Source organism: Bactrocera tryoni, chromosome 1 (genome assembly GCF_016617805.1).
Source record: "Bactrocera tryoni isolate S06 chromosome 1, CSIRO_BtryS06_freeze2, whole genome shotgun sequence".
NCBI lineage: Eukaryota > Metazoa > Arthropoda > Insecta > Diptera > Tephritidae > Bactrocera > Bactrocera tryoni.
Window position 1 is genome coordinate 15041334 of NC_052499.1, and position 12403 is coordinate 15053736.

At 36.1% G+C, this 12403-nt stretch overlaps 1 protein-coding gene across 1 annotated transcript; it reads right to left on the reverse strand.

The window, feature by feature from the left end:
• Window positions 1-811: 811 nt before the first annotated feature.
• On the reverse strand, window positions 812-12236 carry LOC120769829 (myotubularin-related protein 13). The gene is made up of 19 exons (XM_040097031.1): window positions 11324-12236; window positions 11005-11105; window positions 10361-10696; window positions 10053-10272; window positions 9676-9802; window positions 9180-9554; window positions 8862-9105; window positions 8374-8679; window positions 8122-8306; window positions 7670-8027; window positions 7445-7599; window positions 5689-6092; window positions 4806-5618; window positions 4347-4736; window positions 3606-4280; window positions 2625-3531; window positions 2336-2460; window positions 1389-1471; window positions 812-1303 (listed from the first exon to the last, which is right to left on the reverse strand). The coding sequence occupies exons 1-19, from the start codon at window positions 11376-11378 to the stop codon at window positions 1211-1213; spliced, it is 5952 nt and encodes a 1983-aa protein (XP_039952965.1). The 5' UTR covers window positions 11379-12236; the 3' UTR covers window positions 812-1210.
• Between the last annotated feature and the right edge of the window lie 167 nt (window positions 12237-12403).

The following is a 12403-nucleotide window of genomic DNA, read 5'->3' on the forward strand; positions in this document are numbered from 1 at the left end:
GTAACTTATCAAATACTATGAATTTCGGTCTGAATGTTTCACAGCATATTTTCAATAGGTTTTATTGTCAAAATATAAAAAAAATCGATTTTTCGAAGTGATTACATGAGAATACCCCCTTAAATCATCAGTAAAAATTGTGGGTATGGAATTTCATTATTTTTTGCTTTTTTAAAGATAAAATAATATAGTAGAAAAAAACACTTATTATTTAACGATACATTTATACAATTTTATTAATTTTCATATTTTTTAAATTTTCTTGTTTATATGTATGGATTAGTGTTTCATCAATTGATCACATTGAAAAAGTCTATTTATTATGTTATAAATTTAATTATATAATATTTATATGTATGTATGTATATGTATATTGTATTGCATATTCAAATATCTTTTGGTACACTACGTATTATGTATACTTTATGCATGTATGTATGTGTATAATAATATATGAATGAATTCATTGTATATTTATAGTTCCTTTCTTTTGTGTATAGAAAAACAGTGATTCTTGAAATTAAATATATATGGTAACTCTGGTTATTGCAATATATTATTTGTTTTATAGTAAAAACATCAATAACTATTATAATTATGAATATACTAAAGAATAACACATTATTAGTATACATATATTAATATACTATTACAAATACAAATGCAGTACGGTGCTAGTGCATAGAAGTAGCGTTTGCTTAAATTCACGCCTAATAAGCCAGCAGTTGAAATCCATAAATACAAAATGCGCCACGCACAAAGCTGACAGAGCGTCGTTATGCGTGTTTTTGTATGTATATATGTATTTAGCTTATTTGATTTCTTTACTTGCACTAATGCTTATCAAATATGTTTGTCGTTGGTTGACATTATGTTGTATTGATGTATGTATGTATAAACTTAATGTTTTATGCAAAATAATAGATAGAAAACAAATAAGATTAAATAAGACACAAAAGTAGTAAATACACACACACAAAGCTTAAATATACACATTTAAACGCTAGTATTTATATATAAATACATATTGATAAGTTTAACGCTAAACACTTTCATAAAGCGTTGCGTTTTGATTTCCCTACCGTATTTTCTACTTTTTTTCCACGCAACTTAATAGCAGCTTACGTTATAGAACTAAAATAATACGTGCAAGAAACGGAATATCGTTGATGAGTACATTGCTAATGGGCGGGTCTATGCTACATTTCATCTACTGTAAGCAGGCTTGAATTTTCTCAATCCATTCTTGTGCCAAATTCGCATTTACGGCATAGAAATTGTACGTGCGACGATTGGTCTTCAACTGTAAAAGAAGAGGGGAAGAGTGTATGCATTTCGTTGAATTGTTATGATTTATGCAACTGTAATACGGTATTTCATAAACTTACATCGAAAAAGCCCTTCTCGTCGATGCGTTTCGTGCCAATTTGTGCGGGCTGCGCCGGTGTCACCGATTGCACTTCAGCTAGTTCTGTTTGATGGTGTGGCGCATAATGCAGAAAACAACGAGAAAAAAGAAATATTAAATATGTATACATATGTAAAAGTATGAATGTATGTATTATTGCAGAAATTGCACTGAATATATTATGAAATTTTATTTTTCCCTAATTTTATTTTGTGGTTTTATTTTAAGCGTTTAATAATGATAAGATAAAAATTTCGTTAAACACAATAATCGATGTGTTCAAAAGATAAAAATTTCGATTCTTTTAATACTTAACTGAGATCATTATATTCATACACAAACATAACTAAAAGAATATAATTCAATTCGATTGACAAATGTTTTTAAGAACTGAATAGCAAAAAATGTCGAAAAAAAATATTTTCTAAAAATAGAAATATTGAAAAATGTATTCGATTGGCAAAGCTAACAAAAAAAAAATAAAAATTAAAAATAAATACATATAAAAATAATAAAAAAAAAAAAATATAGAAGGAAAGTTTTTAGTTGAGAAATATTACAATATAAATTCTAAAAACAATAAAAAATATAATTTTCCAAATATTTAAAATATAAAAAAAGGATGTTTAACAACAATTTTTTTTTTCATACAAAAACTAGACATACAATATATTTATTCGAAAAACAATGCAAATTTTAATTAAGTTTGAAGTATCTAAAATAACGCACATACGATAAAAAGAAGTAATAAACTTACTATATTAATAAAAAATTATAACAAAAAACAAGGACTGAATATAGAAAACTGAAAGCATAAAGAGGAAAGCTTAGTTAATTAAGAAGCTATCCAACCGAAAAAATTACAAAGATTGAAAACTTTCTTATATTAAAAGCAAAATCAAAAGGAAAAAAAATACAACAACTTACCTATAACTCCTTTGCACTGCGAATCCTCACCGGAGTCATAATAGCGTAGTTGATGTTTTATAGAGTCCAAGACAAACCAACGCTGTTTCCAGCCTTTAAGAAGAGCGCCGCGCTTATACAGATGACTGCAAAGAGAAAGAAATTCATATATGACTATGGAATTATCGAATGAAGAACTTAAAAGGGGAATAATTTAATAATAAAATAAACGCGGCAGCTATTATTTAGCCTGCCTGCAACACAAAACCTGCAGCCACATGCAAATGAAATATAAATAAACTCAACTAACCCTTCATGCGTGCGATTCTCCGCCACATTGCTGCTGAACTGATTGTAGAAATGGTGACTGGAGGTGCGCGCTGTTGTGGCAGCACTCGATGCTATGCTTGCGGTGTCACCCTGCGAGATGTTCACATTCGGCGGCACCACACCGTCGACTGCTTTATATTTCGTGCAATTCTTCAGCGATATCTCGGTGCATTTCTCGTGATACGAATTACCACAGTCCATGCAGCGGTAGCCCACTGGACCCCATAACAGCTTGGTGCAGTGATTGCAGTTCGTTGGTGTGGTGTATGGATGTTTCTCGAAACGATGCGGATGAAAGTATTTATCCTGATAGCCACTTTGACGACCCTTCATCAAAATCTCTAACGTAGAGCGTTTGGGTGCCAATTTGCCCTGTGACTGTAAGAGAATGCTGCTAAGTGAGGATTTGCGTGTTAACTCCTCCATTGGTGGCACTTCCAATTGGTCCCACACTTGCAACCATTTTTGTGGTAAATAACCACGTTCGGTCTCCGCTTGACGCACATCACTCAGCAGACAAACGAATGCATTCGCATTGCTCTTCTCGATGTTATCATAACCAGCGCTAATCACAATGCGTTTGCCACGCAATTCAGATAAATCGATTTCATCATCGGCATTGGTGAGCTCCAGATCGTATGGTGGACCCTGTGCCAGTTCTTCGTTCGTGTAATATGCCCATAGATCGAGGGCGGGCACTGAACTCTGTGGACGCAGTACATCATCACGTACACAGTACATAAAATTGTAGAAGATTTGTGTCTTCGCGTGTTGCCGTTCGATATAGTCGAATATAGAGTGACCTATGCGATTGAAATTCACCGAAGATTGTGCTTTGCTGCGTACGTCCATGGGATAGACACCCTCGTCATCGGACCCCGTATTACCTGTGGGAATAATAACGTAAAGAATGTCAATATGTTTGCCAATCGAACATACACACAAAGCGTAAACTTATTACCCAATAGATGATGTTTGGTGCCCAGCGAACCACGTTTATCCTCCACCGATGCGATACCTAAATCAAAACGTTCCACCTCGCAGTCAAAAAGAAAGGTGCGGAAACGACACGAAACCATATGGTAGGCCAAGAAGCGCACATAGAACTCGTTGAATTCAAATGCCATTGGAAACTGTCGTTGTATTTGGTAGACAGCGTCTAGAAATTGCAAAAAGGTCGGAGCAAATGCAATACTTGAATTACCATGGGTTGGCTTCAAATTGCTGCGATGCGCAAAACGATGTCCAAATGCTATCCAATCCTTTTCGATGAGCACGCGGAATCCCTCCATTGTGCGATAGTATGGGTCGAGGCAAAGTTGTGCAATTGATGATATTTGCGCGGTTATATCCCAGCCATCCTCTAGTGAGAGCATCACACTGGATTCCTGCAGATCCATTAGATCGACTACTGCACCGGAGAGTTGCAGAAGTGAAGAAATTTGCTGTAGCCACTCCGATTGTTCAACGCTTTTGGCGAATGTTTGGTCGGCATCGTTGGTTGTATTCGAAGGCAGACAGGCGCGCATTAGCTTCTTGAAAGCGATACGCGATTGCCGGTAATCGGCATAGTCGACGGCTATGAACTCTGCACAGAGATCTGCGTTGATGCCGGATTTCGTTTGAGATTTCTCACCTAAATGAATGCAAGGAAGACGGATATAGCGAGCAAGTACGAAAGAAAATAAGAAGAAAAAAATACCTAAGACATAAAGCCGTAACTTTCGATATGCTGCTGCGGCCGCCGTCACCGATGAATTGTTCTTTATAGTATTAGATTTTGGTTTTAGTGAATCGGTCCAATTATTCGATTTGGATTCGCTACAGCTACCTGAAATCGCCGACTTGTGTTTACGACTAACCTCGGGTGTCAACGAAGTATCTGCGCGATTGAGGTAGGCTGACTCATCGGTAGCGTTCAATAACAGTGAATTCATGGACAAATTCATGCCAGTCATTGTGTATTGCGCCAATGCTAGTGAGAGATTCTTTGGCATGGAGTCAATGAGCGCTGAAATATATTTATCTTGCTCGTGATAGTTGGCGACGTCATGTGACATCGTATTCGAGCCGGTGGAGTTTTTCAGCATACCTATTAATTTAGGATAATTAATATATACATATATACTATTACAATACAATTTTGAAACCTCATACTCACCGATCACTGATTTGCTATGTGGCAAAGCGCCTCTTATCAAGAGGGCGCCATTCCGATGCCGCCACGTGGCCACGGGTATGCGTTGACTTTTGTAGCATCGTCCAAGATGCAAAAGCGCTGCATCATTAATTTGCACAGGCGCAACCAACAGCGCAGGATATGAACGACATAAACTGTAGTTGGCATTTACGGTGGTTATGCGGAAGCCGTTTTGTGCCTCGTCAAAGCCTAAACGCTTCCAATCGCGCACATAGCTACGTTCTCGCATGCGCTCCACATCTTTGGCGGTCAGTAAGCGTGGCATTGTGTCCGTATTCGTCTCGAACTCATCGTCTTCGAGTTCGTCGTCTAACGAATGTGTGTCTATCGCCTCCGTTGAAGGACCGAGCGTATCAAAATCTAATGTCGAAGTAACTAATTTACGTTTGGCTGGCGTTTTTTGTTTGAATTTGCGTAAAATCGTTTTCTTAGCGAAACCCTTTAGTGTTGAGTATTTTTCTTTGGTTTTAGATGGTGCGGTGCCATGCATGATGGTACCGTACGATTGGAAGGCAAAGTGCTCGAACTCATCGATCGGATGACGAGCCTTTGTGAGTATTTTACGAAAGGTTTCAATCATTTCCGGCGTCACTTCCGTATCGAAAGCGATTTTCATCAATTGGAAGGTGCTAGAACGCAACTGTAAACCCTCCGGCAGGGTTTGATCTAAATGCGAGAGATATAGTACTGAGATTTTCTTCTCCTTCAGCATTGAGGAGATGGGAAATGCGCGAATAATGGTCTGTTCGCAAGCGAGCGGATCACAGGGTGAGCCTAAAATGCAGTAACATTAAAAAGCAGTTAATTTTTTTTGCATAATAGTCCTATTTTAAATTCCACTTACCTTTGAACACAATACGATAATTTGTTAAGAACAATGCACCTTCGGCTGGTATCCAGCTTTGTGTGTCATCTTCTCGGCCGTCCGGCATGAGATAGCAACGCAAGTGATCTGTTACAATCTCTTCGCCTGGCAGCAGACATGGCGCTTGTATCTTTGGTTTTTGCACATGTGGATGCCTTTTAGATTCCAGATATACCGATTCCAGCGTTTCAATATGCATATGGACTACACCGGGCACCATATCATGCAGATTGCGTATATGCTCAGACGTAACGCCACCCTCAGTACAAACGCGATCGATGAATCGTGAAACCATTTTGCCGACTGCACCGCCCACTTCCAGTGCGTCGTTCTCCTCAAAGCCCTCGTCTGAATGTTCGCTTAAGCTGTGCGAACCCATAATACTGAAATGAAAATGAGACGAAAAATTTGTTTAAAGATGAAAACAAAACTGATCTATTGCGTTGACCGATGCGAAGCATTGTTTAGTTTAACTAGGGAATTTCGCATTATAAATACTAGATATTGTTTGAATTCCTCTGAAACATTTCTTTGTGCAAAGCATGTAAAATATTGTTAGTGAAAACTATTTCGGTGTATTCTATGCATAAAAATAAGCGTTTAAAAGCGTTTTTCCTAATATTATTTAAAATAATAAAAACAAAAAAAAAACTTTAATTTAATAATAATGTATTTTTTTTAAGAATCTGTCTTATATTTAAACTGCAATGCTTCAAAATTAGCAACAAATTTTAAATTTAATTACTTTTTATAGGAAAATGTATGCAATAAGTCATTAATTTGAAAACCTGTCGAAGATATAAATCCGAAAATTCTCCTTAGAATGTAAGAAACTCAGAATCTAACCTCAAATGTGATCGTTATATCGAAGCCGACAACAATTCATGCCAAATTTCGTGAAGATATCTCGTTAAATAAAAAAGTTTAAAGGGGCATGATTTTGGTAGTTCAATTTGAACGGCAGCTATAAGTCAAAATGGCCCCTTTGGGCTGTTCCTACAAATAACTAGCTTCTTGTGAAGAAAAGGACGTGTGTAAAATCGATATGTATTTCAAAAACTGAATAACTACTTCGTTTAAATACAAACAGACGGACATAGCTAAATCGACTACTCGTCATGCAGATCATTTATATACATAATATATATTTTATAGGGTTTACAATTATCTTACAAACTTAATATATCCTACTCAGTATATAAAAAAATTCATACAAGTACCAGTATAACGTAAATTTTGTTAATTTCAAACGCGGAAGCAAAAACGTGCATTTTATATTAAAAAATTAATAAAAAAATAAGTGAAGATATAAATAAAAAGAATATGCAGGTGCTTACAACAAATAAGAACAAAATCGTACCTCAATCTAAGAAAAGTATTTGTTCTATAAACAAATGGAGAAAACTGATATTATAGTTTTTAGTCAAGTTCATAAAAATTTTAAATGTGAAAGCGTAAACAAATTCCAAGTAGAATAATATGCAAATTAACATTCGTATAATTTTTCAAGAATTCACGAAAATCTAGTTTTTACTTGTCTCGACCAGTGTCAAAATCTTGTATAGCAATTTCAATACATTTCACGAGTCAAAATTACGAAATAAAATGTGTAATAATCTAAGAAATAATAGTAAATTAAGTTTTGATTTAAGAATTTTTAAAACATTAAAGAACCCGTTTTTAATACAACGAAAATAAATTAAATAACAATATTAAAATAATCACTGAAACTCACCTATTCGATACGCTTTGATTATCGTCTAAGCGAAAAGATTGCTTCGGCTTCGGTCCCACTGCATTCACATCAGGTGGTATTAGCAAGGACACCATACGATTAGCATAGTGGATGGCTTGACTATAAAGCGTGGATTCTTCTGATTGCGCTAATTCCTAAAAAGTAATTTTAAACAAGAAATAAATCTCTGTACAAAATAGGAAAATAAAGTTTTGTGCTAATTACGTTCTTTTTTTCCTCCTCAAGCGTTGGACTTTTACGCATTTGTTCGGCTGTTATCTCAAGCGCAGTTGGCTCTTCCAGCGGCACATCGTCTAATACGATATTGGACTCCTTATTATTCTCGATTTGTCGCCGTCGTTGCATGTACAAAGCTTTAATCTGTGTCTGAACATCCTGATAGAAAGTAGACTCCCAGAATTGCAAGTTCTTCCATATGGGATGGTCCTGTATGCAGGTGTAGGCAAATTGTACTATACCCGTGGAAAGCTTGCGGCAAAAGATAGTGGACATCGGCAAGAGTGCCGCCGCAACGGTGTACTCATCAATACCCGTAGAATTTTGTATTGTTTTATTCATAAATCTGTCAGTAGTGATTAATGTTAATATCATATTTAATATACTATGTATATATTTTTGTATTTATAAATTTCAATTATATTTCGTTAAGAACTCACTTAATCACCAAGTCGAACTGTTGATGGTCGAGTATCGCTTTATTGCCATGCACATAGCCGAACAGTTCACGACAGAGTATTAGACGTGCATCACGGTGTTTGAGTGTGCGCATCACAGCCGGCACAAGTTTACGCGCATCGGCGATTTTATTTTCAAAAATATAAGCGACACAAGTTTTTAGCACCTTCAAAGAAAAAACATATTTTTTTATCATATGTACTACTCATAGGGGGTAAATAATGTGCAAATACCTCGAGTCGGCGTGCAGAATTTAAGATGGCTGGGCGCACATCTAGCACCTCGGGTAAGCGCGGACCCATCGGTATTATGCGCATTTGATTGCGCAATACCGTTAAACGATGCGAAATACAGTTCTTGCGCATGCCATCGTTTATAATCAGCTCAACTTTTTCGCTGCTAATACGTGGAAATGCTGGCTGGTGTATGCGATGGAAAGAGCCATCCGGCGGGCGGAGTACTTTCTGTGCGTAAACCTGTTGACTTGGACACTCGTTTTCGTATAGTGTTTTTCCCAACTCCTGTATGTGTATTGGAACCTGGAAAAAATTATTATCAAGCATTATGATTACTCTATGAAAATATTAATTCTATTTTGGCGATGTAATATTTATAATTATATTTTTAAAAATCCACTAACTTAAGGAGATGATCTGTTGATATTATATGGTGCATAGTACAAAAATTAATCGATATCGTTATACATTTTTAGGCAACTTACTAAACTCTTATTTTGCGCCTCGCTCTTCAAAATCTCATTCATAGAGCTATATAATTCATCCCAAGCATCGGCAGAACGCCACGGTGGTCCACGTTCATTCACGAAGGTGGTAAAGAACATGCTGTCCAAAACTCGAAATAAAAATTCACTTTCTATCAGATCACGTGCACCCAAAAAGCCGGCCTTGTGAAAAGTTATCACCGGTTTAGGATGTATGCGTATAATAGTTAGACATGAGCGGTATCTGCAGAAATAAACAGCAATAAAAAATATTAAATTTTCTTTTTTTTAGTAAAGACATGCATATTCTATTTTTACCCTTGCAGCAGTTGTGCAAAGAGGCGCATGAAAATAGCACGCAATTCCTTATCTATTATTGCATCGGACTTAGGATAATTAGTTGGTTTTTCGAGCGACGGAAATGCCAAATCAGCCTGTGAAAGATGCGGAAATAGAATCATCGTAAGCAGCTCTTGAGTCTGTTCCCACAGTGGTGATGGCAGTATGGGCACTGGTGGTGACAGTGATTCTGGTATCGTCACCATGCCACCGTCTAGGTCTACGACTATAACATCCAGCAGATCGGTGATTTCGCTGACTAATGAACTGTGTATGCCCATTATAAAGGGGGTGGGTGTGGAGAGAACTTCGGTTAACGGTGCTGGCAATATCGGAATGTACACATGTGTGTACCTACATTGAAGAAAGTATTAAGAATTATGTGCTATATTAAAGCATATTGTTTACGTAGAATGATATATTGAAAATAAATACATACAGGTAAATTGAAAGAACTCATATCGAATTTGTTTACCTGAATGGATACATCAATGATACCAGAGCCTTGCAGCTTTCAGTCAAATGTGAATAGCTTTTTGAATGGAATAGAATTTTATTCTCCGTCATAACCGCGCACAGCAGTATAAGTACATTTTTAATACCTAACCGCCACATTATATATTTTAGCAGAGCAGATACCCGACACCAGTGATTCCATATGTTAAAACGGTGGATGTTGTGGTTAAGCGGTGTAAATATCACATTTTTCGATGGATTGCATTGAAATGCGTCATATTGAAAATAATAATATTAATTATTAAGAATGAATTATAAAATTTAGCACACAAGCAAGCACATACATATACATATATGTTTGTGTTCGTTTTAGTATATATTTGAATAGCTGCATACCTAATTGCTTAAAAACAAAGTAAACAGCTGTACCCGTCACTGGTAACGATGGCGACTGAGGCGGCTGTAGCGATTGCTTATCGCCCGCTCCTATGGAGAAGCGTACTTGTGGACCGCCTGGCGGTGGCACCTGTATACAGCCAAGTATATTGCCAATGAGATTTTCTAATGCGTAGGGTAGATTCTCAATGTATACTGTGTAAATAGTGCCTAGACAGTTCTGTAAACAATAAATTACATTTAGATCAGTTTGTTTATATAAAAAAATATATTTACTGATAATTTTAAATTATTCTAATTAGAATTACCTTAAAAGTATCTCCATAATCGAGCCGTGATATTAGCACCAAACATTTGGGCGCATACATAACGCTGTGATGAGATATTATGCTATTATTACCACTTCCACCGCCGTTAGTGCTGCCCGTAATCGCCGGTTGAAATTTGGAGCTACCAATGCCGCTAACGGTAGCAGTGGCCTCATCTTCTTCATCAATGACTTTATTAAGTGTGATGGCCAATGTTTCATGGAAGCTAAGACATGCACAGTAATGCTTATTTGCATCGATATCAGTAAGTACGGAAGTGAAAAATTTTGGTTCTTGCTTATCGTACGACAAACCCCAGCCAAGTGGTTGACAAAACTATTTCATATGCAAACAAACAGACTTATCAGAATCAAATTTGTAGAGTACTTTCTATTTTCGATACTTTACATAATAGCATAATGAAAAATACACAAATGTATGAGTGAAATAATACAATAGTAAGTTATAATTGTTTGAAAAATTTTAGTTTCCTATGTACATACTAGATTCCAAATCATTTTCACTTTTTATTTAAAAAAAAAAGCAATACAAACTCTTTTGCTGCTTATGTTTTTGTGAACTCATACTTAAATACATAAAAATAATTCATTTGAATATGTTAACATATTCATTTACAAACGTACCCACTCTATGCCTTCGATAAATGGAGTATCCGGCCAGTCCTTTTCCGGAAAACGCTGCACTATCTTGCCACATGACATGTGTATGTTACCAGCAGCAGTCCCTAGAATTTATCAATCATAAATTGTAAATCAATTATGGGTTCTGAATTTTTTTTTAATTCGGCAAATAAAAAATAGAAGCAATACTATAAAAAACTAAATTAACTAACTCGAAATCAGCAAATAAATATGTATGTATGTATGTATATAATTTATCTTCTTATTATATGCAAATACTTAAATATGTTTGCACAAATGTGTATATAGACAAATTACTCACGTTCTTTATCGTTATCATAGCCAACAATAACGAAATAATCAGCAAGCCGCGACATGATGTCGATATTGTTATTGTTGCAGCGGCGTTCTGCTTTTTTTCATTACAGCCGGTCATACACCAACGTCCGCTATTGGCGCTGTATACACCTGCTCTTGGCAAAGTGCAACAGACTTAAAGCGGCGCAGACGACGACGTTGGCGTTGACGTCGCGATTATCAACGTCACTAATTCTGTATTGGTCCTTCCTCACAATGATGGGACACAACTAAATAGCTGATTGCATTTGTTTTAGTTTTTAGATTTTTATTATGAATGTAGCATGTACTATATAAACGTTCCGGTATCGCCAAGCAACCCTTTCCAAATTCAACTAAGTCAATGCTTGATTTCCACCTTGCCGTCACTGTCATCAACATTAAAAACTGTGTATCACCAAAATTTGCATAAATTTCTCAATTCCGTTCGCGTTTCGCATAAATTAATTTACAATATGTTTTATGCGTATTCATTTTGCCATTCACCAACACAATGGATACACCATAAATATACATACAACACATTTTTTAATCAATTTCATTTCATCTTTTGAATAATCGACCACTGCACAACAACCACACCCTGTAGAATTTTTTGTTTTGTATCTTTTGTTACCGACGTCTATACAATCCAACGAGTAATCAACTAGCCACCAAGGTACATACAATCTGCCGTTTGCGTCCAACAATACAATGCAAATGAAATTCCTTCTTAAAATGTTTTATTATAAACAAATTGGCGCGCACGTTCGTCGCCGCTCCGTTTCGCGCACAAATTCTTAGCCAATACACCTTCTTCTTAATGTTTACACGACACACACAGCTACGGGCAACGCACAAAATAATTATTTCGCCTTTTCCAAACGCCAGCCAACTACACCCACGAAGACAGCTGGAAAATTAATTAATTCCAAAAGAAAAAAATTAAAAACTGCCAATTGGGTGACGTATGAAGCGTTGCCATAAAACTGAACTGTCAAATTTCATATGGTTCATGTCCGAGCTGAATTATTGCGGAAAATCAGTGCAAGTTCTGTCCAATAAT